At 54.4% G+C, this 26,212-nt stretch overlaps 1 protein-coding gene across 5 annotated transcripts; it reads right to left on the bottom strand.

Moving 5' to 3' along the window:
- Positions 1-1,368: 1,368 nt before the first annotated feature.
- On the bottom strand, positions 1,369-26,186 carry KANK2 (KN motif and ankyrin repeat domains 2). 5 transcript variants are annotated; one of them, XM_058727994.1, is made up of 14 exons: positions 26,077-26,186; positions 24,705-24,919; positions 23,625-23,739; positions 21,981-23,192; positions 11,616-11,783; positions 11,415-11,517; positions 9,987-10,226; positions 9,406-9,493; positions 8,622-8,841; positions 8,092-8,234; positions 5,693-5,893; positions 5,525-5,614; positions 5,102-5,188; positions 1,369-3,535 (listed from the first exon to the last, which is right to left on the bottom strand). In XM_058727994.1, the coding sequence occupies exons 3-13, from the start codon at positions 23,659-23,661 to the stop codon at positions 5,108-5,110; spliced, it is 2,583 nt and encodes an 860-aa protein (XP_058583977.1). In that variant the 5' UTR covers positions 23,662-23,739; positions 24,705-24,919; positions 26,077-26,186; the 3' UTR covers positions 1,369-3,535; positions 5,102-5,107. The 5 variants fall into 5 exon arrangements, with proteins under 5 accessions (XP_058583977.1, XP_058583978.1, XP_058583979.1 ...); XM_058727995.1 differs by having other exon boundaries at positions 1,369-3,326; XM_058727996.1 differs by having other exon boundaries at positions 23,625-23,740; positions 24,736-24,919.
- Positions 26,187-26,212: the final 26 nt, after the last annotated feature.

Raw genomic sequence — 26,212 nt, 5'->3', positions numbered from 1 at the left:
TACTGTGACTTTCCTGTTGCCTTGAACACTAAAATGAACCCCTTTCTTTCTTTTTATGTTTATTTTTTGAGACAGAGAGAAACAGAGCATGAGCGGGGGTGGGGCAGAGAGAGGAAGGCACAGAATCTGAAGCAGGCTCCAGGCTCTGAGCTGTCAGCACAGAGCCCAACACGGGGCTCGAACCCACAAACCGTGAGGTCACGACCTGAGCCGAAGTCGGACGCTTAACCAACTGGGCCACCCAGGCGCCCCTATTACTTATTTATTTTTAAATATTTCAATGTTTCTTTTTTTGAGAGAGAGAGAAAGCACGATTGGGGAAGGGGCAGAGAGAGAGGGAGACAGAGGGTCTCAAGCAGGCTCTCCACTGACAGCACAGAGCCCGATGTGGGGCTTGATCTCACCAACCTTTGAGATCATGACCTGAGCTGAAGTCAGACGCTTAACTGAGCCACCCAGGTGCCCCTCTTATTTATTTGAGAGAGAGCACAAGCAGGGGAGAAGGGTAGAGGGAGAGGATCATAAGTAGGAACCACGCTTAGCACAGAGCCCGACTCAAGGCTCAAACTCTCAAACTGTGAGATCGTGACCTGAGCCGAAACCAAGAGTCAGAAACTCAACCAACTGAGCCACCCAGGTGCCCCTAAAAAGCAATCTACTTTAAAGCTTAAAGAGGATTCCCTGGGAATGCAAGCTGGTGCAGCCACTCCGGAAAACAGTCTGGAGGTTCCTCAAAAAACTAAAAATAAAACTACCCTGTGACCCAGCAATTGCGCTACGAGGCATTTATCCACGAGATACAGGTGTGCTTGTTTCAAAGGGACACATGGCATCCTAATGTTTACAGCAGCACTATCAACAATAGCCCAAGTATGGAAAGAGCCCAAATGTCCATCGATGGATGAATGGATAAAGATGTGGTATATATGTGCAATGGAATATTACTCGGCAACCAAAAAGAATGAAATCTTGCCATTTGCCACTACGTGGATGGAACTGGAGGGTATTATGCTAAGTGAAATTAGTCAGAGAAAGACAAAAAATCATATGACTTCACTCCTATGAGGACTTTAAGAGACAAAACAGATGAACATAAGGGAAGGGAAACAAAAATAAGATAAAAACGGAGGGGGACAAAACAGAAGAGACTCATAAATACGGAGAACAAACTGAGGGTGACGGGAGGGTTTGTGGGAGGGGGGATGGGATAAATGGGTCAGGGGCACTAAGGAATCTACTCCTGAAATCATTGTCGCACTAGATGCTAATTTGGATGTAAATTAAAAAAATAAGAAATAAAATTAAAAAAAAAAAACAAAAACTTAAAGAGGAATGCAGTGAACCAAAGACCAGACACTGATGCGTGGATATTATCATAAAGTAGCTTTATTAAATTCCTTTACCTTCTAAAAAACGATTATAAAAAGGAATACTTCATTTAAGTGTAATACTGTCTTTATGGACGTACCGTGGTCGGGAAGTGAAGTTAAAGGTCATGAATACATGTGACAGGAGAACAGGGGACAGAGGCGGGATGTCCCTGTAGCCTAGCATACCAAGCCCAATGGGTATGGGGAGAGGGGAGAAGGGAAAGCAGGGATAAATATGGACTTATCTGGGGAGCGGCGTCGATGAGCTGCTTCTAGGAGCTTCGCTTGACCATACCGCTGGCTCCGGGGCCAGACGTGCAGGTACACAACTTGTGTCCCACTTCTCAAAGCTGCCCAAAGTTGTGGCCTTCTGTCAGACACCAGCAGTTGTCCCCAGTAGGCTTTGGTTTTGTTTTCTCTCCAGTTGGCACACACACGCACACGCACACACGCACACGCACACACGCACAATCTAGGGTGTCTCCTTCAACCATCCAAACTCTTTTGTCTTAGGTACCTCCCTTCAGTCAAAATCAAAGCAAGCCAGACTCCATCAAGCCAAGAAACCTACTTCTGTAGGTGAGAAGCCAGCGCTTTGCTTTACCGAATGACCACGAGCGAGCGCTCATGGGCCGAGCGGACAGAACCGGACAAGAGAGGACAGGACACCTATCAGCCAGGGATCTTACTCCCTGTCATGAGGCACTTAACTTCTCAAGGCTCGGAACCCCTTCCCCCCCCCCCCTTTTATTGTTGTTGTTGTTGTTGTTCACAAAAGGAAGGAACTGGAAAGAAAACTATGTGGAGATTCTGAGGACAACACAGGCCATGAAGGAAACTGCGTGTGTCTGGCGAGCCCTATTTCCAGCAGGCTCTGTTCCAGGCAGCTCCGGAAAGCCTATAGGTTGTTGGGGGGAAAAAAAAACAAAAACCAAAAAAAAAAAAAACCCACACACAAAAAAAACCCCAGCTGGCCCTTGTTTGGTTTTCGGCAAAGCCCTGTCTCTTTAAGTTTGCACTGGGAGCCCTCAGGGGGGCAGCCAACTTTTAATTGTGTGCACATGGAGTTTCTGGAGCTTGCCCTGTGTTCTGCCAGCAAGTACATGTCCTGTTTTGTCTTTTTTTTTTCCCCCTTTGCGGGGAGAAATTGTGGAATCTGGGCCTCCCCAGATGAGGACGGCCCGCTACCAGGGTTCTAAGCCCGGGGACTCAAACAGCTGCTCTGGGAACCGGATTCATTTCCTGAGTCCCCAGGTCTGAAGGATTTTCTAGGAAAATTAATATTTGCCAGGGCCTCCACGCGTGGAGGGGACGGATTTCTGGGTGATCTCTCGATGTCTCGGCTGCGGGGTCCTGAGCCGCCCCGCCGCCCCCCCCCCCCCCCCACTTGACTGAGGGTGACACAGGCAGTGGCAGCGAGACAGCAGAACAAAAAGGACTGAGCTCCCTGCCCTGGGTGACAAGGACAGAATCTGTTTTGCGAAGAGACCAGAAGAGAGTTCCCCCCACAAGAAAGCTGTCTGGGGAGGGCAGGGCGGGGGGAAGGGGGTAGTGGACAAAACACTATTATATACCAGACAATTAAATGTGGGGCGTGCGAGGGGGGCGTTAAGCCACTCCGGACGTGACCCGTGCGTAACAACATTCAGGATTAAAATGAAACTATGCGATTCCAGTGACTTTCAGATCTGGCAACAAGTAATACGATTCCCGTCCCCCCGCCCCCCCCCCCCCCCCAATGATTCAAAAATACAGTATTTTCCCTTTCGCCCTCCTCCGTCCGTAATTGTCAGTTGATTGTTCTCAACGTTCTTCATAAACCCACGCCCCGGCCTCGGCCGCTGGCGCCAATTTATGTAAGAATTTAGCTCCGGGCTGCACCGCGGCTGCTTTGAACTGGTGTACCAGGAAAAACCCGCTATAAAGCTGGAGTCATGTTGCTGTTGAGGGCTCCTCCTGGGAAGCAGAAGAAAATCCCACTTGCCTTTGTGACTCGGGCCTCGGTGGGTATGGGGGGGGGGGGTGCTGGCGAGGGAGGAGGGAGGAGACGAGGGAGGAGGGACAGTTCACTCTGGGGCTGGCTGGCCCCCCCCCCCGGGCCTCCCTCCCGGCTACTCTTCGGCAGAGGATGACGCAGGACTTTCGTCATCTGACATCGGGGCAAACTGAAACAAGAAGCAGAATTCCTTTTGTTTGGCATCGTTTCGGATGCCTACAAGGCGCCAACTTTGTTGGCTGGCCCTGTGGCTGAGGTGAGAGGACAAGGGGGGACCTGATCCCTTGGCCTCAAGGAGGTGACGTTCAGAGAAGCACACGAATGCAGAGGAGGATTTTCATCACAGATAAGGGGTGGAGGGGAATGAAAGTAGAGAGCAGGCAGGCAGGGACGGGGACTTGCAGGGCGCAGTGATGTGGAGCACTCCGGCACAGGAAACCCGCAAATGCAAAGGCCCTGAGGCAGGAGCAGCGGCTACTGGCCAAGCAGACTGAGCAAAGAGGGAGAGGAAGGAGAGTGGGGCGTGGTGAGGGTAGTCACGCAGGGCTTGGTGGGCTTTGGGGATGACTTTGGCCTTTTCTCCAAGTAGGGTGACAGCCACAGAGGGCTGTACCCTCACTTGGGTGTTCACGGTGACCTCCGGCTGCTGTGGGGAGAACAGACTGGAGGTGGCAGTGAGGGCGGGAGCCGGGGCACCAGGGTGGAAGCCAGTGGCAGTGGTCCAGATGGATGGTGGTGGATGACTGGGGCTTGTCCCCCAGGGGTCCCTGGGAGCAGGACCGCACATCACCCAACAGGACATCACCTGCTCCTATCATCCCTATCTTCCAGGTGAGGAAACTGAGGCCCAAAGCTCTTCCCCAGGTGACGCCCTGAGCGCCACAACGGAGTCCCAGGTGTCCTGACACCCTGGGGAATGAAGCTGGAAAAACCTAGAGTCTCAGGGAGAATCTGGAAGTCACGTGGGAGACAGATGGCTGTTTGGGGGATCACTGCGCTCAACAGCCACCGTGCCACCCTCAAACCAGGCCCCAGACATGCCTCAGGGAGGCCAAGTGTGAGGCAGGAGTGAGGAGGAGGGAGCGGTGAGTTTCCCGCCCAAGGTCTGGAGTCAGAGGGACTCCAGGGCCTCCACCCCTTCTGATCTGTGAGACCTTAGGCCAGGGATGTAACCATGCTAAGCCTCAGCTTCCCCACCTGAAAAATGGAAATAATAACTACTTTATGCAGCATAATCAGGCTATTGTGGAGGGCTCAAGAAGTCATGCCTGAGAGGCATTCAGAGGACAGACCATCAGACTGGAGAGCTCGTCTCTTCCATCAGACACTCACGCTACACTAAGTATCAAAATTATCTTCCTGTTAGGCTTTCAGAGAGTGTGTTGCTAACAGGCATGATTTCTTAAAAACCCTGGCTTGTGTGGTCACATAAGGAAAATGCCAAGTTAGACCCCAATTGGGTTTCTTTACAGTGAGACATCTCAAGGACTTTGATACACTGACACGCTTCAAATAAAAACCAAAGTCCTCACCGTGGCCCACAAGGTCCTGCGTGATCTCTGGTGTCCCCTCCCTGCTCTCCCCGCCTCCCACTGAGGCCCTCGATGCTCCTCAAACACACCAGGCATGCTCCCGCCTCAGGGCCTTTGCACGGGCTGTTCCATCTGCCTGGACAGCCACACGACTCGCTCCGTCACTTCCTCAATAGCTCCCCATCTCTCAATGCCCCTCTAACCTTGTTTTAGATTTCTTTCCGGCAGTTACCATCACCTGGCTCTGATACGTCGTCTTGTGTATTGTGTATCTGACTACGACGCCTGCTCTGTGAGGGCAGAAACGGTTTCCTGTTTGGTTCAGGGCTATGACTGCCAGGGCCTAAAGCAGGATGTGTCATGCGATAGGTGCTCTGTAAGTATTTCTCGAATGAGTGAATGGGGATTAAGAGCATGCATTTGGCTCGAGACAGATCCAGGTTCGAATGCTGTTACTTGGTCTCCGCTGTCCACACCTCATTTCCTCATGGGGGCACCAGGGAGGTTCACCAAGCAGATGACTCTCAAGTCCTTGGCACGGGCCCCAGACAGCGTCAGCCCTTTGTAACCGCTTGTGCCTTCCCAAAGCCCCCCACCGCCCACAGCGTCCAGGGGTTGGCACTCACCGAGCACTTGATGTTCATGCGGGAGTAGAGCATGGATGCAATTTCACTCTGCCCCGCGTCCAAGGCCACCATCAAAGCTGTGCTCCCATCCTGGAAAGATCCACTGCTATGATGAGGCCCCGAGCTGTGCTCCTGCCCTCCCTGGGGTGCCCCTGGGTGGGGACTCACGCGGTCAGTGAGCGAGATGTCGCAGCTGGGCACAGCCAGCAGGAGCCCCGTGATCTCCTTGTGGCCGTGCTCACAGGCGCACATCAGGGCCGTGGAACCGTCATCATCCTGGACATTGACGTCCGCTTCACAGGCCAGCAGGGCTTTGACCACATCCACCCGCCCGTGGCTGACCGCCAGCATGAGGGCCGTCTGCCCCGCCTGGGTAGGGCAAGGAACAGGCTTAAGGACCATGTCATCCCGGGCACCCTTGCTCTGGAACCTTCCATGGTTCCCGAGTACTGTGATGTTAACAGGATCTCTACTTGCTGGCCTCCTTCTAGATCTCAAACAATCCCTCCCACCACCGGGCCTTTGCACTGGCCGGTCCCCTCCTCCTCCTGCTGTCTCCTTCTCATCCCTCACATCTCGGCTTAAATGTTTCCTCTCCTGGGAGATGCTATTTGCCTACCCATCCCAAACCCCAACTAAAGCAGGTTCCTAGCTCCTGGGTGTAAATATATGTAAAAATTTATTGAGCTAAGATTTCTATGTTTTTCTGTATGTCAGCTAAGCCTCAGTAAAAATCAAATCAATGTTGGGGCGCCTGGGTGGCTCAGTCAATGAAGCGCCCGACTCTGGCTCATGTCGTCACCTCACGGTTTGTGAGTTCGAGCCCCGCGTTGGGCTCTGTGCTGACAGCTCGGAGCCTGGAGCCTGCTTCGGATTCTGTGTCTCCCTCTCTCTCTCTCTGCCCCTCCCCTGCCCGTGCTCTCTCTCTCTCTCAAAAACAAATAAACATTAAAAATTAAAATAAAAAATCCATGTTCATTAGCGGATGAGTAGAAAAAGAAACTGTGGTATACCCATACTAAAGAATATTAGCCTTAGGAAGAAACGGAGTACTGATGCGCACTGCCCCGTGATGAACCTTGGAAATATTATGCTCAGTGAAAGGAGCCAGACGCAAAAGAACACATACTATGCGATTCTATTTATGCAAAATATCCAGAATTGGTAAATCCGTAGAGATAGAAAGCAGACCGGTGGTTTCCAGGAGCAGGGGGAGGGAGATGGGAAGTGACAACTCATGGTGCAGTGTTTCCTTTGGGGGATGATAAGAATGTTCCGGAAGTAGATAGAGGTGATGGTTGTACAACATTGCGAATGCACTAAACGCCACTGGATTGTGTACTTTATTTTATTTTATTTTATTTTATTTTATTTTATTTTTTGGATTGTGTACTTTAAAAGGGATAGTCTTTTTTTTAAATGTTTATTTATTTTGGAGAGAGAGAGAGAGAGAGTGTGAGCAGGGGAGGGTCAGAGAGAGAGGGGGACACAGAATCTGAAGCAGGCTCCAGGCTCTGAGCCATCAGCACAGAGCCCGATGTGGGGCTCGAACTCACAAATCGTGAGATCGTGACCTGAGCCGAAGTCAGATGCTTAACTGACTGAGCCGCCCAGGTGCGCCCCCCTCTTTTTTTTGAAGTAAACTCTACCCCCAACGTAGGGCTCAAACTCACGACCCCAAGATCAAGTCACATGCTCTGCCCACTGAGTCAGCCAGGCGCCCCTAAAAGGGATAACCTCGTGTGAATTCCACCTCAGGTAAAATAAGTAAACCACTGAAATTTTGTTTTTAAAGAAAAGCTAAATCAATAAAAAAGCAAGCAGGGTCTGCTGTCGTTCTGCCCCACGACAGCGCCCTGTTCCTCTCCTTACTGTATTCAGGCTGTTGCAAATCCCTCCCTTTCTTGCTGTCCCCATGGAGTCCTGGCTACTCCCTCTGCCCAGACACCGGTCCTCACTCCAGTCACCTCCATGCTCTCCCGACTTCTGCTCCCCAACATGCAGCCGAAGGGACGTTTTAAATCAGAAAGCCGGCCATGCCACTGCTGTGGTTAAATGCCCCCGGTGGCTTTCTGCAGCCCCCGAGTCCAAATCCGCCCCAAGCCTCTGTGCTGCCTGGAACGCTCGCAGTTCCCAGAGCTCCAGGCTGGCTAGGGGGCTTCAGGAGGGCGGGCTCTGTGCCTGCCTGTCCACCATTTAGGTCCCCGGCGCCCAGCAGCCGCCCAATGAATTACCAAGCAGGATGTGGGATGGCGTCGCCTTAAGAAAGGTGGAGGATCCCTCCCACACACCCTGCCCCGTCTCCGCTGCAAGGCCCCGTATCAGAGGCAGCCTGGCAGGCAGGTCGTTAAGGATGGGGTTCTAGACCTAGATCTGGGTTCAAATCCCACCTCCTCTAGTCCGACCTTGAGGAAATGAGCGCTTCTCTGAGCCCCAGTGTCCTTGTCCTGTGGAGGGGGCATTCTCCCCCTGGGCACAGAATGAGACCAAGTCTGGGCTTGGTGCACAGCCAGGACTTAGTGAGCGGGAAGGGCCACCTCGGTCTGCAGCACTGAGGGGTCTTATACCTGGCTGGCTTTGGCATTGACATCTCCGAGCCGGAAGAGCTGCAACACGGTCTCGAGGTCGTCCTGGGTCTTCAGAGTGGCCAGGGCAGTGAGCATGATGGGGCTGTAGCCAGCGCGGTTCTGCTTGTCCACCTGGCAGACACCTGGCAGGGGCGGGGGGAGTGGCAAGGAGGACATGAGCCATCAGACCCCACTGATCCCGGCCAGGCCTGCCTCAAAACCGGGGGCGGGTCCGTGAGACACAGGCAACACCCCCCCACCCCTCCACAGTCCAGCTGTGCCCGGATTCCTCCCTTTTTCCAGGCCGAGAGCCCCATCCCGCCCCACGGTCTCCCCCCTCCACCGTGCCACCCCATTAGATGAGGGACTTCTAGGAGGGGGACTGCGTCTCCTCCATCAGACGGGCTGGGTGGTGTCTCCTCTACCAGACAGGGAAGACAGCGTCTCCCCCATCAGACCGTGAGACCAGGGTAGCTGCCGGGGCCCCCCTTGCTTGCCCGGGGCCCCCTCGTCCTGCTCCACGGGCTCACCGCTGTCCAGCAGCTGCCGCACCACGGGGAAGTTGGCGTGGGACACGGAGTAGTGTAGAGCGGTGTTGCCATTGCTGTCGGCGATGTTGACCACGTAGTCCAGCAGCCGCGCCGACATGGCCCGGAAGGTGACCAGGTGGCGCCGCACCAGCTCAGGGTGGGCGTCGCTGCGGCAGGCCAGACGCAGCCACTCCTGTAGCACCGTGGTGTAGGCCACTTTCTGGACACGGGGGGGCGGGGAGGAGAGGGGTCTGAGGGCGGCGGCGGCCCGCTCCCCACCGCCCCCAGACGGAGTCCCAGGATGGGAGGGCGCACGTGGACACCCGCACTCGGACCCAGAGCCTGAAGGACAAGTGGGGACAACCCTCCCCGGGTGAGCCCCCTGGGCTAGAAAGCACGCGCCCCCAGCCGGGACAAGGACCCTAATGGGAAGTACGGACGCTCCAGTCCCAGATGTGCCCCCGAGGAGGGCGTGAGCGTCTCTATCCCGGGTACGTGGTCTTTAGAGGCAGGTACAGACACCCATAAAGAGAAATGCGGCAGCGCCTCCCTTCAAGCCCCCCAAAGAACAGGAACCAGAGGCCAGGAGTGCTAGCAGGGGACCGTCCTCGGCCCCTCCCCCGACCCTGGCCCCTCTTCAAGGCCCGTGACTCGAGTACCAACCCCCACAACCCCCCTAGCTCTCGACTTGGATTCTGGCGTCCCCTTGAAGCAGGTACCGGGAGACCATGCAGATGGGGAGAAGCTGGGGTGGGGGTGGAGGGGCCCCGGGACCCCATCGTACCAGCTCCCGCTCACTGAGGGCATTGGGGTTGTCCAGATACTTTTCCAGGGCCAGGCAGGCTGAGATGAGGTCGGGGCTTAGTTCCATCCTGCCAGGGACAGACAAGAGGGGAATTTATCTTGGGAGCACTCACCTCAGCCTCCTAGGTCACCCCAGACATGGGGAGCACGCAGATCCCAAGAGGAAGTTGACAAACAGGCTAAAGTTTATTCCAAGTGGGCAGTGGTGGATAGAAAATCTTCCCAGGGCAGATTTTTCCCCAGTGTCGGGGGGGGGGGGGAGAAAAAAGACACAAACAGGACAGGCAGGTGGCGCATCTGTCCCAAAGAGAGTGGGGTGCTTTAGGACAAACTTTGCCTGTCCCTTAAATTCTAACCCCCAACAGCCCAAATGGCCCCTATCAGGCCCTTTATCAAAGCCTGCAGACCTTCAGATGACCGGCAGAAAATGCTTGTTCACTAATTCAGACTAAGGTGTGCATGACCGATGGGAGGTTCCCTCAGACGGCACGAATGGTGAAATCTGAGGCAGAGGTCACCCACCTTGCCCTGAGTCCCCCCTCCTCCCCCAAGAAAACTGACCGGATCTCCTCCTCTGCATTCTCTCCTGACACCCCCTCCTCCACCAGCACATGCTGAGGCTCCCGAGACGGCTGGCACTCCTCCTGGCTGGTCTTGGCCACCACTGTCCCCGAGGGCCTGAGCTGGGGGGCTTCGGCCACACTTGGAACCCTCTCCTCTGGTCCCGCGGCCTCGTTCTCTGTGCTCTCGTTGTCTGAGAAGTTCTCTGCTGTGCTGGAGTCCTCCGAGGAGGACTCGTATCTGCGAAGGAAGGATGGGCGGAGTGGGGGAGACATCACAGAATGGAACAGGACGTGGCAGGGGAGGGGCACAGGGCTCTGACTACTGGGCCGCTCTGGGCCTTGGTTTCCCCATCTGTTAAATGGGAATAGTGGCAGTAACAAACTCCCGGGGTCGCAGGGATGTGCCCTACAGCACCTGACCTGGCACACAGTGGGCACTCAACAGACACTAGCTCTGACTGTGATCGTGCTTGGGGTGGGTCAGGGAGAAACACTGCTTGTCACCTTCTACTCCTCGGTACCTCTTCCCCCTTTACCCCTTACACAAGGGCTTCAGACCCTCACCCCTGCAAACAGGACCCAGTTGTGCTACTTGCTGCCTCTGGACAGAGTCTAAACTTTTGGGCCTGGCATTCGAGTCCCCAAATCATCCCTGTCTCTACCACGTCCTATGCGTCTTGCTTTTTTTTTTTTAGTTTAATTTGAAAGAGAGATAGAGAGCAAGCAGGGGAGAGGGCCGAGAGAGAGGGAGACAGAATCCCAAGCAGGCTCTGTGCTGTCAGCGTAGGGCCCAAAGCGGGGGTGGGGGGGTGTCTCGAACTCATGAACCCTGAGATCGTGACCCGAGCCCAAGTCAAGAGTCGGATGCTTAGCAACGGAGCCACCCAGGCACCCCACCTCCTGCTTCTCAGGCACAGTCACTGCTTCCTCCCACCCCTGAGCCTTTATCCAGGCTGTGCCCACCCGCAGGAGTGCCTCCCAGCCCCCACTCTTCACTTTGCTAGCACCCTCCGTCCTGCCTTCAGTGACTTCCCCGAGGACATCGGCGCCTCCCCCAACACTCCCATACCGCTCTAAGGGTCCCCACCCCCTATCAGGGCTCCAACCGCACGGTGTGGGAACTGCCCGAGGCCCCAGTGGATTGGGAGCACCACTGGAGCAGGATGCAGAGTCCAGCACTGGAGTAGCGTGGAGTAGCGTGGAGCAGCGGTTACAGCACAGGCTCGGAAGCCTGGCCACCCGGCAGACACGCGGTCGCTGTGTGAGCTGCAGCAAGGCATTCGGCCTCCAGGGACCTCAGGGTCCCCAGCCGTCTATCCGCCGTGGTTAAAGGAGGGTAAGGGGCCTAGACCAGGGTGCGCTCTCGGAGGAACAGGAGGGGAGGAGCTGAGGGAGGGCGGGGGTGTGGGGCGGGCGCTCCTCTCACCCGCCATTGACCCCCACAAACTGCAGGCTCCTCCGGTGGGCTGGGGGGTCCGCGGGCTCCTCTTTGCGCTTCATGATGGACCGCACGCCAGCCGGGGGCTCGCCTGGGGGGACGGGCGGTGCCTTAAGAATCTCCCGCAGCCAGACCCTGTGCCCTGGGGGCTCCAGTGCCCCGTCCCCAGCGACGGCCACCCTCACTCACCTGCGCCCCCCGCCTCCGCGGACTCGCACGAGGCTGCCTGCCGGGCGGGCTCTGAGTCGGCAGCTTCGCGGGCGAGCGCTCCGCCTGCCTTCTTCTCAGGCTGTGCCAGGGACGAGGCCGCCACCCCTGGGGGCGACGAGGGTGACTCCGCAGGAGCCTGTGGGAGACCTGGAGGGGCAGGGAAAGAGGTGTCACTGAGGATAACAGGGGAATAACGGTGGCCTCCACGGGGTCACATGCCCCGTGGGCTAATGCCGGTGTTGCCTGGTCAAATCCTCCCAGTCCGGGAGATCCGGATTGTCAGAGATGAGGAAACTGAGGCACAGAGGGTCACCCAGGGAACAAGCGGCAGAATCTGACTCCGACACCGGCCTCTTGCCGGTGCTGGTAGCTGGTCAGGGACACAGAAGATGCTGTCACTCTGCAATCCTGGCTTGTGACCCCCCCCCCCCCCCCCCCCCGCAGTCTTGGTAGGAACCCGAATCTCCCAGGAACAAGCTGTGTGACCTCAGGTAAGTCACTTAACCTCCCTGCACCTCGGAAGAATGACATTTCCTCCACCATGGCTTCGTTGTGCAGACTGAAGACAGTAATTTGGGGCGAAGGGGCTTAGAACAACGCCTGTATAGTGCTCGAGGGTCATTTGTTAATCCAAGAGAGTTGTAAACACTATTTCGATAAGATTTTTAAAAATTTTTAATGTTTATTTATCGTTGAGAGAGAGAGAGAGAGAGAGAGAGAGCATTAGTGGGGGAGGAGCAGAGAGAGAGGGAGGCCCAGAATCCGAAGCAGGCTCCAGGCTCCGAGCTGCCAGCACAGAGCCCGATGCAGGGCTCGAACCCACAAACCACGAGATCGTGACCTGAGACGAAGTCGGGTGCTTAACAGACTCAGCCACCCAGGCGCCCTTTAAGTGTTTTATTTATTATTTATTTTCGAGAAAGACCAAGAGGGTGCGAGCAGGGGAGGGACAGAGAGGGAGGGAGAATCTCAAGTAGGCTCTGCACGGTTAGCACAGAACCCGATGTGGGGCTCGAACTCAGGAAACGGGGATCATGGTCTGAGCTGAAACTGAGTCAGATGCTTAACTAAGCCACTGGGGCGCCCCAAGATTTATTATCATTTTAACGAAAGCAAGGCTGTGTTATGGATGTCACAGCTCCTTTCTTCTGACCTTTAAGCAAGAAACAGACACTTCAACCATCAGGAAAAAGAAACAATACAGGTCATTAGAAAATAAAAATTAAAACCCCATCTAGACTGATTTTCAGTTCAGGAAGATTAAAATATTCTGGAAATGAGTGATGGAGACAGTTATATACCAGCGTGAGTGTGCTTAGGGCCACTGAACTGGACAGTTGGCTTATTTATTTATTTAAATGCTTATTTATTTATTTTGAGAGGGAGGGAGGCAGAGAGAGAGAAAAGGAGCAGGGGAGGGTGGAGAAAGAATCCTAAGCAGGCGATCTCATGACCATGAGATCACCACCTGAGCCAAAATCAAGAGTCTGACCCTTAACCGACTGAGCCACCCAGGTGCCCCTGCACCGGACACTTTAAAATGGGTAAGATGGTAAGTTTTATATCACACATATGTTATCACAATTAAAAAAAAAACAAACCAAAACCCACCCAGGTTGGCCAGAGGACAAAGGTGACTCTGTGGGCCCTCAGTCCCAAGGGTGCCCAACTGCCCATCTGGGGGTGGGGGTGGCAGGGAGATCCAGGCCTGGGTCACCGGCCTAGAGCCAAGCAGGAAGAAAAGTGCCACTTTGGGGGTGCATGGCTGGCTCGGTTGAGTGCCCGACTCCTGGTTTCCGCTCAGGTCACAATCCCAGGGTTGTGGGATCAAGCCCCGAGTTGGGCTCCTCACTGAGCATGGAGGCTGCTTGCTTGGGATTCTCTCTTTCTCTCTCTCTCTCTTCCTCTGCCCACTCCCCTGTGTGCACACACGCGCATGCTCTCTCTCTAATAAAAAAATAATTAAAATATTAAATTACATTAAATTTTAAAAGTTTTTAATTTTTTAAATGTTTTATTTATTTTTGAGAAAGAGAGAGAGGGAGCATGAGCAGGGGAAGGGCAGAGACAGGGAGACACAGAATCCGAAGCAGGCTCCGGGCTCTGAGGTGACAGCACAGAGCCCGACATGGGGCTCGAACTCACAAGGCGTGAGATCATGACCTGAGCCAAAGTTGATGCTTAACCGACTGAGCTACCCAGGCACCCCTAAAAATTTTTTAACAAAGTGCCACGTTGAGCATCCCCATCTCACAACCGGCTCAGGTCCCCCCAGGCCAGATGGCTTTCCTGTCACCACTTCCCCAGGTCGTCCCCTTGCTACCACAGGTCATGGGCTCTACAGACCAATTCCTTCTAATTCCCTTTAACAGCTAAAATTTTTTTGGACAGTAACTACCTCCTCAAGTCCCTAACACTCCACTGGATTTAAGAACAGAGAGTAAATAGTCAGCACAAGCAACACGGAGACCCGATGAGACACTCGGCCACAAACGTGTCTGATGGCACCCCAGCCCAGGGTGTGGCCAGGCCAGGCCGATTCCGGAGTCATGGCCTGAACCCCTGTGGGGAACCGAAGCGCACCTCTAGGTTTTTATGTGAATCTCCTGATTTCTTTTTTTTTTTTTTTTTTTTTAATTTATTTTTTGGGACAGAGAGAGACAGAGCATGAACGGGGGAGGGGCAGAGAGAGAGGGAGACACAGAATCAGAAACAGGCTCCAGGCTCCGGGCCATCAGCCCAGAGCCTGACGCGGGGCTCGAACTCACGGACCGCGACATCGTGACCTGGCTGAAGTCGGACGCTTAACCGACTGCGCCACCCAGGCGCCCCTCTTTTTTTTAAGCTCTATCAACACATTCATATCAAACAAACAAACACACTACGTGGCGAAGCGGGATGGGTCAGGAGGCAGATGGGTCAGTTCCCAATGTCAATGTCTGCCCCAAACTCAGGACTCCTCGTTTAAATACCAGGGAGGGTCGAAAGATCAGGGGAAACAACTTTCTGCTCAGTGAAATGAGCCAGTCACCAGAGCACAGATATTGTATGATTCCATTGATGTGAGGTCCTTAGAGGAGTCACGTTCACAGAGACAGGAAGTAGATGGGGGGGGGGGGGGGGGCAGGGGCTGGGGGAGGGGGTGGGGAGTTAGCGTTCCACGGGGACAGAGTTTCAGTTTGGGAGGATGGAAAGGTTCTGGAGACGGGTGGCATGGAGGGCTGCACAACAGTGTGAATGAACTTAATGCCACTGAACTGGACGCTTAAAAATGGGTAAGATGGTAAGTTTCACGTTAAGTGCATTTTACCACAACATTTTTCTTTTTTTTTTTTTTTTTTCTTTTTTTTTTCAACTTTTTTTTTTTTTTTTTTTTTTTTTTAATTTTTGGGACAGAGAGAGACAGAGCATGAACGGGGGAGGGGCAGACAGAGAGGGAGACACAGAATCGGAAACAGGCTCCAGGCTCCGAGCCATCAGCCCAGAGCCTGACGCGGGGCTCGAACTCACAGACCGCGAGATCGTGACCTGGCTGAAGTCGGACGCTTAACCGACTGCGCCACCCAGGCGCCCCTACCACAACATTTTTCAAAGTGTTAAAAAAAAAAAAAAAAAGGAACAAGGAAATAGAGCAGCACCATAGCCCGTCTTGCCCCAAGGAGAAAGCAGGTCCTGCTTCCAAAAGCTTGCCTGGCTCCTTCTCGCATGAGGAGTTCAAAGTCAGACGCTGCAATGCTAACGTAACAATAACAATAATAAAACCGATCATATTTATTATTGTTCTTCCACTAAGCAACAGGGCAAAATGATACCACAATTTATATGGAAGAACTGAAACCCATGACCAGCTAAGACAACTTTACAAAAAGGGGCAAAGACGGGGCACCTGGCTGAGGAGAGAGTAATACATTCCAAATGGCCAAACAGCCACAATGGCCCAAACAGCAGGCACTGCTGAGGGAAGAAATGGGCCAACGGAACAGAGGAGAGGAGGCCCTAGCTGCGGGAGCTGGGGTTAAGTAAAAGGGGTTTCCGCAAATTAGCGGGGAAGGTGGCCTCTGTGGTGTGATGCTGGGAAAAAAGCAGCTTACTCGACCCAAGAAAAATCAAGCTGGATCCCTACCTCACACCTTAACACATGAACTCTGAAGGATCAATGTAGCTACAGGGAGAAGATATAACAGAATACCGGAGGCCTCAGAAGGAGAAAGATTCCTTTAAAAATTCCTCAAAGCACGCAGGGCACCTGGGTGGGTCCGTCGGTTAAACATCCGACTTCAGCTCAGGTCGCGATCCCATGGTTCATGAGTTCGAGCCCTGCGTCGGGCTCTGTACTGACAGCTCAGCCTGCTTCAGTTTCTGTGTCTCCCTCTCTCTCTGCTTCTCCCCGGCTGGCACTGTTTCTCTCTCAAAAATAAACAGTAAACTTTAAAAAAACTTTTTTTAAAATACAAAATACTAAAAAAAGAAAAATATGATGGGTTTAATCCCTCATGAAGATTTCTATCAGATTAAAAAAAAACACCATCGTAGACAAAGTTAAATGACAGAAGAATACACACTGTGGGAAGATATTCATAATGCCAAAAATGACCAAGGGTCATCTTCTAGAACAAGAGTCAATAAACTTTTTCTATGAGGGGCCAGACAATAAATATTCTCAGTTCCGTGGGCCATAAGGTCTCAATGGGGAAAGCGGCTCTGGACAGTATGTAAACAAATGGGTGTGGCTGTGTTCTGAATACATTTGAATTTCATATAGTTTTGCTCATGTCTATCTTCTTTTTATATTGTTCAACCATTTAAAAACATAAAAACCGGGGGCGCCTGGGTGGCTCAGTCGGTTAAGCATCCGACTCTTGATTTTGGCTCAGGTTGTGATCTCGAGGTTCGTGAGTTCAAGCCCCTCACCGGGCTCTGTGCTGACAGTGCGGAGCCTGCTTGGAATTCTCTCTCCCCCCTCTCTCTGCCCTTCCCCCACTGTGTGTGCATGCATGCACGAGCACATGCTCTCTCTCTCAAAATAAATAAACATTAAAAATAAGTAAGTAAATAACAACATAAAAACCTTTCTTTGCTTGTGAGCCTATAAAAACAGGCAGCGGGCTGGATTTGGCCCAAAGGCCATAGTTTGCCAACCCCTATTCTGGAATATGCCGGGACCTTCTGAAAACTACCCAAGGAAAAGCGGACAAAGGCTACAAATAAGTGACTCACCAGAGGAATCTTATACTAAACATGTATGGTGATGCCCAATCTCACCAAAAATCAAGGAAATGCACATTAAAACAAGGAGATACCATTCTTCACCAGCGTCGATGTGCAAAAATTAGAAAAAATTCCATCTGGGGAAGTGGGCACCTCAGATCCAAGAGTGGCTGGTGAGAATGGACAGGGAGAGCTTTTCCAGAAAGGATCAGACAAACCTTGGAGTGAAGTTGTGAATTCCCTGTGATTCAGCAACCCCAGGGGCCCACTGAGGGGGTATCAGGTAAGAAAAGTGTCACACACACCTCGGGCAGACGGCTGTGTGGTCATTCCAAGTGACAAACCAGGTTTATAAACATCAGGGGGGAGAGTTCAAAAATAGTGCACAGAGAGAAAAAAAAAAATAAGAAACAGCAAGATTTTTTCTTCTGAAATCACAATACCATTTTAGGAAATTAAACATGCCCAGAGCATATTTTTCAAGGACACTGAAATGTCTAAATAAGCTTCTGGAAGGTGGATTGCAAGGAATGATATTTAATGGGCTGGGGTGTGTGTGTGTGAATGGCATAGGGCAGCAGTTGGCGAACTAAGGACTGTGGGCACGATTTTTGCATTTTTAAATGGAAAAACAAAGAAGAATGCTATTTGGGACATGTGAAAATTACATGAAACTGAATATCCTACGACCATGCTTGTTCCTTTATATATTGTCCACGCTTACAGGCTTACAAAGGCAGAACGGGGGCACTAAACTCATCAAAATGTATACATTTAAATATGCAACATTTTTTTTGTATATTAATCGCATTTCAATAAAGCTTAAAAAAAAAAAAAAAAAGAAAAGAGCAGAATTGAGTCATTGCAACAAAGATCATGTAGCCCATAGAGCCGAAGCTATTTATCTGCCCTCAGCACTGAGGGTGGAAGAAGGTGGAAAAAACATCAAGTAACACAAGAGAGCTGGCATGCACAGACCAGCGGAGATGGTCGCTGTGAGCTGAAAAATTACATTGACTCAGTTTGGGCCTCTTTAAGGCCACAAGACATTTTTAAAAATTTAAATCACTCACCCACCCAGTGTGGGAAGGGAGTGAGGCCACAGGGGAATAAAGCAATTTGGCAACAGACATCACGGTCCTCAAAAATGCTCTTCTGGAAACCTGTCCTGAGAAAACAGAAGACGAAAGGGGTTTCCGCAAAAGGACATCTTTGTGGCATCAATGACAGTAGAGACTGATGTGGCTGTTAAATAAATACTGCATCCCAGGACTTTTTTTTTTTTTTTTGGAGAGAGAGAGATCGAGAGAGAGAGAGAGAGAGAGAGAGCGAGCAGGGGAGAGGCAGACACACACACACACACACACACACAGAAACCGAAGCAGACTCCAGGCTCTTCGCTGTCAGCACAAAGCTGACACAGGGCTCAAACTCACAAACCGTGAGATCACGACCTGAGCTGAAGTCGGATGAGCCACCCAGGTGCCCTAGGCCAGGAATTTTTAATAACAGGAAGCAATGCCCTGGGATAATGTTAAATCAAAGAAACCAAGGGCGGAGTTTAAAACCTGGCTTCCTGAACAGTGGGCAGCCACCCCATGCCTCAGTTTTCCCCATCTGTAAAATGGGGATTAAAAACACCACCCACCTCATATGGGTGTGCTAGGGACACAGATGAATTAAAATATGAAGAATGTCAAAAAACGCCCTGGCCCATAGGAAGGCTACCTAAAGGCTCTTAAAAATCAAATAATGCAGGGCGCCTGCGTGGCTCAGTTGGTTGTGTCCAACTTCGGCTCAGGTCACGATCTCATGGTTCGTGGGTTCGAGCCCTGTGTCAGTCTCTGTGAAGATCCTGCTTGGGATTCTCTCTCTTGCCTTTCCCCTGCTCTTTCTCTCTCTCAAAAATAAAACAAAAATTAAAAAATAATAAAAATAAAATAATGCGAGACAACAAATTCTATCAGCTCCCTGTTGCCAGACCTAAAAAAAAAAAAAAAAAAAAAACCAAAAAAAAAAAAAAACCCATATTATCTTCTGCATGAAAAAATTCGGAAGGAACGAAGCAGAAGTGCTAACAACAGCTGGGTCTGGGCGGTGGTGGGTTTATGGGGGTTTTGTTTAGTGTGCCAGATTTTTCTGGACTTTCCCAACTTTCCACAAAGAATATGAATTGCTGTCACAGGGGTAGGTTTCCAACAAACGCAAAGGAAATTTCAAGGCCTCGGAGACCCCACGCACACACATGCCCTCCTGCCCCTTCTCCCACCGATCTCTCTGGAAGGTGGGGGGATGGGACTTTGTGAGGTTTCCAGGCCTCTGCCTGCACCACCCACTCTTGCCAGCCTGAGGGGAAGGCAGCTTCTCACCCTCCCCACCCTTCCGCCCCAGGGAGGGAATTCTAGACGGCGGAGAATTTGGGCTCCTCCCTACCTCCTCCCCCAGGGAGTCCTCCCAGACCTACCCATCAAGCTGGCGGACCTAAACGCGTGGTCCAAACACTTGTCAAGTCCTGTACTATCTAATTGCATTTTTCATATTGCTCCTCCCCAGTCTACAGGTTCTACCAGGCCCCCCCCTGATGCTTAGGGACCTCTGGACCTCCCATCTCCAATCTCATCCTACTCCAGCTTGTTCAAGATCTTTTTAATGTTGCTGTTGTTGTTGTTGTTGTTTTAACATTCATTTATTTTTGAGAGAGAGGGAGACAGAGTGCAAGCAGAGGGGGGGCGGGCAGAGAGAGAGACACACACACACACACACACAGAATCCCAAGCAGGGTCCAGGCTCCGAGCTGTCAGCACAGAGCCTGATGTGGGGCTCGAACTCATGAACCGTGGGTGAGATCATGACCTGAACCGAAGTCGGACGCTTCCCCGACTGAGCCACCCAGCCAGCCGCCCCCCCCCGCCCCCCCCCGCCCCCCCCCCCCCCCGCCGCTTGTTCAATATCTTGATGTCCTCAGGCCCCTCCTCGCCTCAGGACCTTAGCCCCTGCTGGGAACACTCTTCTTCCCACCCCGGTGCCATGTGGCTGATCCTTCTCGTTCACATCTTGGTTCGAAGGGCCAACAGCTAAGCCTTGAGCACCTACTATGTACTTGGTGCCACACGGTGATAGGAACTCACACATATAAACCTCACACGGATCTGGTGACACTGGGTTGTCAGGACCCCAGATTTGCACATGAGGCACAGACAGGTCAAATAACTTGTTCCAGGGCACAGAGCTAGGGGGCAGGGGAATCAGAATTGGAACTGAGATCACCACCCCATCTAACTGCTGCCTACCCCAGGCCCGTCTTATTTGCTTCTAACACGTATTCCCTGAAACGGTATTTCACTTTTTTATCACGGGGCTTCACTTGTTTATTGCAGGGGTTCTGTCTGTCTGGTTCACTGCTGCATCGCCGGTGCCTGGAAGAGTCTGGCACAAAGCAAGCATTCAATAAAAGTCTGCTAGAGGAGAAGACGTTGAAATGAACCGGCACACTCCAGTTCTGCCCAGGCAAAGCAGAGACGGGGCTGGCTGCGGCAAGGAGTTAAGTGAGACACAAGGAAGGACTTTTGGGGGCAGCCGCCCGCATAGAGTGGGAACATCACTACGTCTGTGTGTCCTGCAGGCAAGAAGCCCCACGGCTGCCCAAGGTGGCACGTCTGGAATGGAGGTTGCCTCCCAGAAATCCCAAGGCTGAGCTGGGCAGGGCCTCTGGCTGGGGGCCAGAATCAAAGCGCTGGGTGTTTGTGATGGACGCAGAACAGAGAAGTGGTGTCCAGAGCTGGCCAGGAACAACATGGAAAAGCAAGAAAACACAGCTGGGTCCCCACCCTCCAGTTTGCGCCCTCGGGTCCCTCCACGGGGCTCTGACATTCGAGGCTGGGTTGGGGACCTGAGCGGCACCTTCGAGCCCTGCTGTAGGTTCGGGCTGACCTTGGTTTAGGTCTTGGCTCAGCCACTGCCTAGCTGTGTGACACCGGGCAAGTACAGCTTTTTCCTGAGCCTCAGTTTCCCCGGCTATAAACAGAATTGGCCTGAAAATTATCAACAAACATTGATTGAGTGTTCACTGCGTGCATCAATTCGCAAGAGTCCCTAGAGGTAGGGGACTAGTGTTATGTCACTTTACAGATAAGGAAGCTGAGGCCTCCAGAGGTGAAGTCCCTCACCCAGGGCTACATCAAGAAGTAGAACTTGAACCCAGGTTGCTTGGGATATTAAAGCCCACATTCCATGAATGAAACGCTTACCATAGCACCTGGCATCAGGCTAGTGTTTGATACAGAACAGCTGTCATGATTATGAATCATTCCGACAGCTTCCGCCAGAAACCTAAGGGTGGCAGCAATGGGGCAGCTGCCATTTTGCACAACCCACATCCCCATTCCTGGCATGAGGACTCAGCACTTTCTCCAGGGGACATCCCTTTTGCTCCCTCAGAGGCTGCAGGACTTGGGTGGGGCTCCTCTACCCTCAGCATCTGGGGCTGGGCAGTGAAGGACACAGCGACTGGCACGGCGATGGGCACATGACTGCTGCCAGTCCCTGAGGGGTACCCTTGGGATTTTTTATTAGCACTATTCAGACTGAGAGGTTCCCCTGCCACTGAGATGAAAGGACAGATGCCTGGAGTCGTGGGGCCACCTGCACCCTGCTAAGAAGGAAGACCCCAAAGTGCACGGAAGAAGAGAGTCAGAGATTCTGGATGATATTTGAGCACCTAGATCCAGCTATGCCTGAAGCTGTCACTAAGTTACACAAACAGTACATTTCCTTTTCATTGCTTAAACTGGTCTGAAGTTGGTTTCTGCCCTTTACCAAATAAATTGGGAGAGCTTTTGGGCCCAGCAAACCAACAGCCTTGGGGACCCTCCCTCAAGTACCTCCTGTCATCTGGATACTTACAACGTCCTAGCCAGGAACACACGCACTTAACAGATACCCAATTTCTCTGCATGGTTCCCCACAGCACAGAGTCGGCAGCACAACTGTCCCTTTTTTTTTTTCCAGAGGACGAGACAGAGGCTCTGAGAGACGGAGTGGTTGGTCTGATGGAAGGCCAGGGCCGGGGCTGGACCCCGGGCTTCACAGGAACAAAGAAGGCCTCTCCGCCACCCTCCCCTGTCTGCTGTGGCTCACCTGCTGGGTCACTGCAGCTGCGCTCCGTGATGCTGATCTTCTTCACCAGGTGAACGTTGCCGGTGGGCGCAGCAGATGTTGGGAAGGCGGTCTCTACCAGCTCGTGGCTACGGAACACGGCAGGGCTCTCCACCCCTCCAGACGGTGCCAGGGACCGCAGCCCTGTTCCATAGGGCTCCAGACTCTGGGCCCGCTGGGCAGGGGTTCCGGCAGCCGTGCTGGCCACCACCTCCACCTCCCGCGGCCCCTCTACCACCCGGACAGTGTCCACTCGGATCGGGCTGTCCGGTGGTGGCCTGGCCTGGGGCTGGGGGTCCGCGTGCCGGGCCTGAGCCGCCTGCAGCTCCTGCAGCGCTTTCTTGAGCTGGGTCTCCAGCACCGTGACCTTAGCGGCGAGGGCTGCCTCCCCGTCAGGCACACCCAAGTCCCGCTCTCGGACCCAGGTGCCCACGCTCCTGGTCCCGAGCGTCACTGGATCTTCGGGGGGCTCTGGGAGGTCCAGGCAGAGCTCGCTGCGGCCCCGGGCCCCCGTGGGATGGCCCAGGAATTTCTGGCTCTTGAGCTGCACCGTGAGCTGCCGTTTCTCCTCCTGCAGCACGGATAGCTTCACCTGGAGCACGGGGATCAGCTTCACCTGCTCCTCCAGCTGCCGCAGCTTCCGCAGGGCACCCGCCATCTGTTCCCGCACGTGGGCCAGGTGCCCGGCGCTAGGAGGCACGGGTGTGGACAGTCCTGAGCTCCGTGGCGTCGGGGGTGGCAGCCCCACGCCCACCAATGAGCTGGTGGAGCCCGCTGCGCTGGGGGTCAGGGAGCCCAGGCCGGTGGGCGCAGCTGCCTGGTCCTCCAGGCGGCGTCGGGCATCCAGCAGCGTGCGCTCCACGCGCGGGTTGAAGCCGGCGCGGGTCTCTAGGGCACCGTACTGCGGGTAGAAGCCGCGGCCGCAGTAGGAATAGGCCGAGTGGCGGCTGTCCCCGCTGGCATTAGAGCACAGAGACTCGGTGGAGGTCCACCAGGAGCCAGGACCTCGGGGCAGGGAGCTGAGGCGGGGCCGGCGCTGCACGGCCACGTGCCGAAGCGTGTGGCCTTTCTCGATGTCATCCACATACTTGAGAAAGTCCAGGTCGAGGCGGTAGCCATAGGGCGTCTCCACAGAGTACGGTGGGTCAGGCTCCCTGGCAGGGAAGGCGGGTGGGGAGGCTGGACCAGGGGTCCCTGGGGTGTGAAGAAAGACCAGGGACTCTGAACACCGCTGTCCCCTCCTCAGGGGGGAGACTCATGTCCCCAGGAGAGTCCAGGTTTATTTGCCCTAGGGACAGGAGCTCACTGGGTGCCTAATAATGACTCCAGTCTCAGGGCAAGGCCCTGTCACTCTCTCCGAAACCTGCAGGGTAGGGCTGTGCCTACTCCCTCCACCCCCCCTCCCCCACAGGGACCCATCTCCCTACTCACACCAGCCCCCTTCCCTGAAAGTCTGTCCCCTCCCCATCAGACCCTCCAGGGTAGAGCCAAATGGTCCTTATTCAGGCCCTTGGGGCAGGGCTGTGTTTTACCCTCAACCACCCCACCCCCACCACCTCCTGCAAGGTTGGGCCTCATCATCTCCCAGACCCCAGGGCAGGGCCCTCTCTTCCTGAGCCCCCTGACCTGGGAAGGGAGCTGGCACGTGAAGGACTTGGGCCATCCTCTGGTCTGCAGAAGCTCCTCAAGAGTCACTTGGGGTCTGTGACTCAGATCACCTGCAGCTTGGGCTGAGGCTTACCTGGGAGGAGGGGTATTGGAGCTTGGAGTCAGCAGGAGTCTGCAGGGGGAGGGGGAGATGGGGCCACCCCCCCCTCCACAGCTGCCCCCCTCCCAACACTCCCTCTTCCCCAAGTCCGGGACCCTCTCCTAGGAACACACCCGGCCTGGCTGTGGAAAGGGGTGGGGGGCCCCCACGGCCTGGAACAAAGAAACCAAACCTCACAGCCTGCCTGCACATCTGTCCAGCCCCTGGACAGGCTCCAGCTGTTCCCACAGCCCCGCCTCCACAAGGCCCTGGGCCGGGGGGCCCCAAGCCCGACAGGCCCCACCCTTCCTGCACCCCTCCTCTCAGTCCAGGCCAGAAGCTGGCTACAGGGACAGATAGGGGCTGAGATGGGCAGGGGGTTGGGGGACAGGCTTCCTAAGTGCAGGAAAGCCCTCCTGCAAGAATCCAAGGACACAGAGACACAGGGGCAGAGGAGAGACGAAGCTGAGGGTAGGGGACCCCAAAGGAGAGCTGGGTCAGGCCAGCCAGGGTAGGGGGGCAGGGAAAGTTAGGGGGAGGCAGTGAGGAGCAAAGCCTTTCCTCTTTATGGAAACAATTTTCTCTAAAAATAAACAGTTTCGCTGCCGGGCTACACGAGAACTTCCTGCCCCCCCAGGATGCGTCCGGCTCAGGGGCGCAGCAGGGATAGAGGGCCGGGTGGTGTCCAGGGAAGTCATGGGGGTTGTGGGGGGGGGGGGCGGGGAGGAAGTAAGACAGGGCGCCTGGAGGCTGCAAAAGGGAGGGACAATCAGAGCCTCTCACTAACTCCCCCCTCAGCTCTGGAGGCCGGCCAGGGCCCTCTTGTCCCCAACACTCAGCCTGAGCTTGGCCAGTCCTTTCTGCCGTCTGACCTCCAGCCACCCTGCTCCAGAGGCCCCAGCCCATCCTACCACCAGGCAGGACCCTTTCCGGCCTGTGGGTGCCAGGGCGGTGGGTACCTGGGAGGATGGGCCAGGTGGGGCACTTGACGGGCATGAAGGCGGGGCTGGGGCTCCGGGGCAGCCGGGCTTGTCCTTGTCTTACACCCTGCTCGTCCCTTGCTTAGTGTCTTGCTTAGTCTCTCCACGCTTCTCTGCCTCTCTCCACGTTCTGTCTCTCTGTGCCTCGCTCCACTTCTCTCTCCGTCTTTCTTCACGTCTTTGTCTTTCAACGCCTGGAACACAGTCACCAATTGTATGAAATCTGGGTTTTCACCTGCTTGGAGGCTCACCCCCTACGCACCTGGGAGGTGATCAAAAACTCTTTTCTGGACACCTGAGAGAGACTGGTGGCAGGAAGCAGGACTGGAATAGCCTGTGGGGGCCCCTGGAGGTGAAAAGCCGTGGGGCAAATAATAGTAATAACTGTAATAATCACCCCAGCAGCTCATTTGATCACAACGTCCCCATCAGGCACACAGTTATTGATTGCTCTGTTTTGCAAATAAGGAATGGGGGGCGGGGTAGGCACAGAAATGCACAGTGACTTGCCCAGGGTCACCGGAGGTCACCGGAGGGTCAAGTGGCTGGGTCTGGACTCGAACCTAAGCCTGGCAGATTCCCCACTATTGGCCACACCACCCCCACCTCCCAATGCCACATCCCTCTGCCCACTTCCAAGAGACACTGAGGTCTGAGGGTCTCCAGCCATCGGACCGCCCTCTACGTGCGCGGATGACCACAGGTCGAGAAAGCAGAGTGGGGTGGGCGGGGTGGTGAGGGAGGGTGTCTGTGGCTGAAGCCCCTCTCCCTCTATGGGACCCCTGGGATATAGAGAAGGAAAAGCAGGATAGGAGAGAGATGGAGAGAATGGGAGGCGAGACACTCCAAGAGGGGACAGGTAAGGGGGTGCAGGGTCCCAGGCGGGCCCGAATGTCCGGCGGAGTCTCCTTCCAGCCCCACTCCCAGCCAAACCTGGACGTCTCTGGGGTCTCTCCGACCCAAAGACCCCGGCAGGGGTGACCCCGCCCCGTGCAGGGAGGGGGCGGGGCCTGCGGGGTCCCCGGCTAATGGCAAACAGCTGCCGCTCCCCACACCGGCCCAGCCGCCAGGCCGAGGCCCAGCCCGGCCGGACGCCCGGCCGCCTTCCCGCCGTCTGGGGCCTGGCTCTGCTCGGCCACGGAGGAGGGCGAGGGGGGACAGAGTGGGGGTGAAGAGGTAGAGAGGAGGATCGAGATAGGGGAGAGGGGCAGAGGGAAGACAGTGATGCGGGAAAGGGGCAGGACACCTGGAGGAGGATGCGGCCGGGGAAGAGAAGCAGGGACGGGGTCAAAGACGGGGAGGGGACAGAGACGCGGGGGAACGAGGCACTCCAAGTACGGAAAGTTTAGACCTAGATGGAGGAGTTGGAGGCAGCGGCTCGTAGAGAACGGCGAGGTCGCGTTCTCTACCGGGATTGGGGGTGGGTGGGGTGGGGACCACGCTCGAACCCCGAACCGGACTCGAACCCCGACCCAGCCTCGGGTCCT

This window comes from Neofelis nebulosa, chromosome 4, assembly GCF_028018385.1.
Source record: "Neofelis nebulosa isolate mNeoNeb1 chromosome 4, mNeoNeb1.pri, whole genome shotgun sequence".
Classification (NCBI taxonomy): Eukaryota; Metazoa; Chordata; class Mammalia; order Carnivora; family Felidae; genus Neofelis; species Neofelis nebulosa.
Note: the sequence above shows the minus strand (reverse complement) of the source record. Positions and strands in the feature narration are given on the sequence as shown.

Bases quoted from the DNA above. Each gene is read 5' to 3' on its own strand.
- KANK2 (XM_058727994.1), bottom strand. From the start codon at position 23,661: ATGGCCCAAGTCCTTCACGTGCCAGCTCCCTTCCCAG. The intron at 11,784-21,980 runs GTGAGCCACAGC...CTGCCCCTCCAG, and splicing joins CAGCTGCAGTGACCCAGCAG to GTCTCCCACAGGCTCCTGCG. The intron at 5,189-5,524 runs GTGAGTGCCAAC...CTGCCCTCACAG, and splicing joins GCATGAACATCAAGTGCTCG to AGCAGGCGTCGTAGTCAGAT.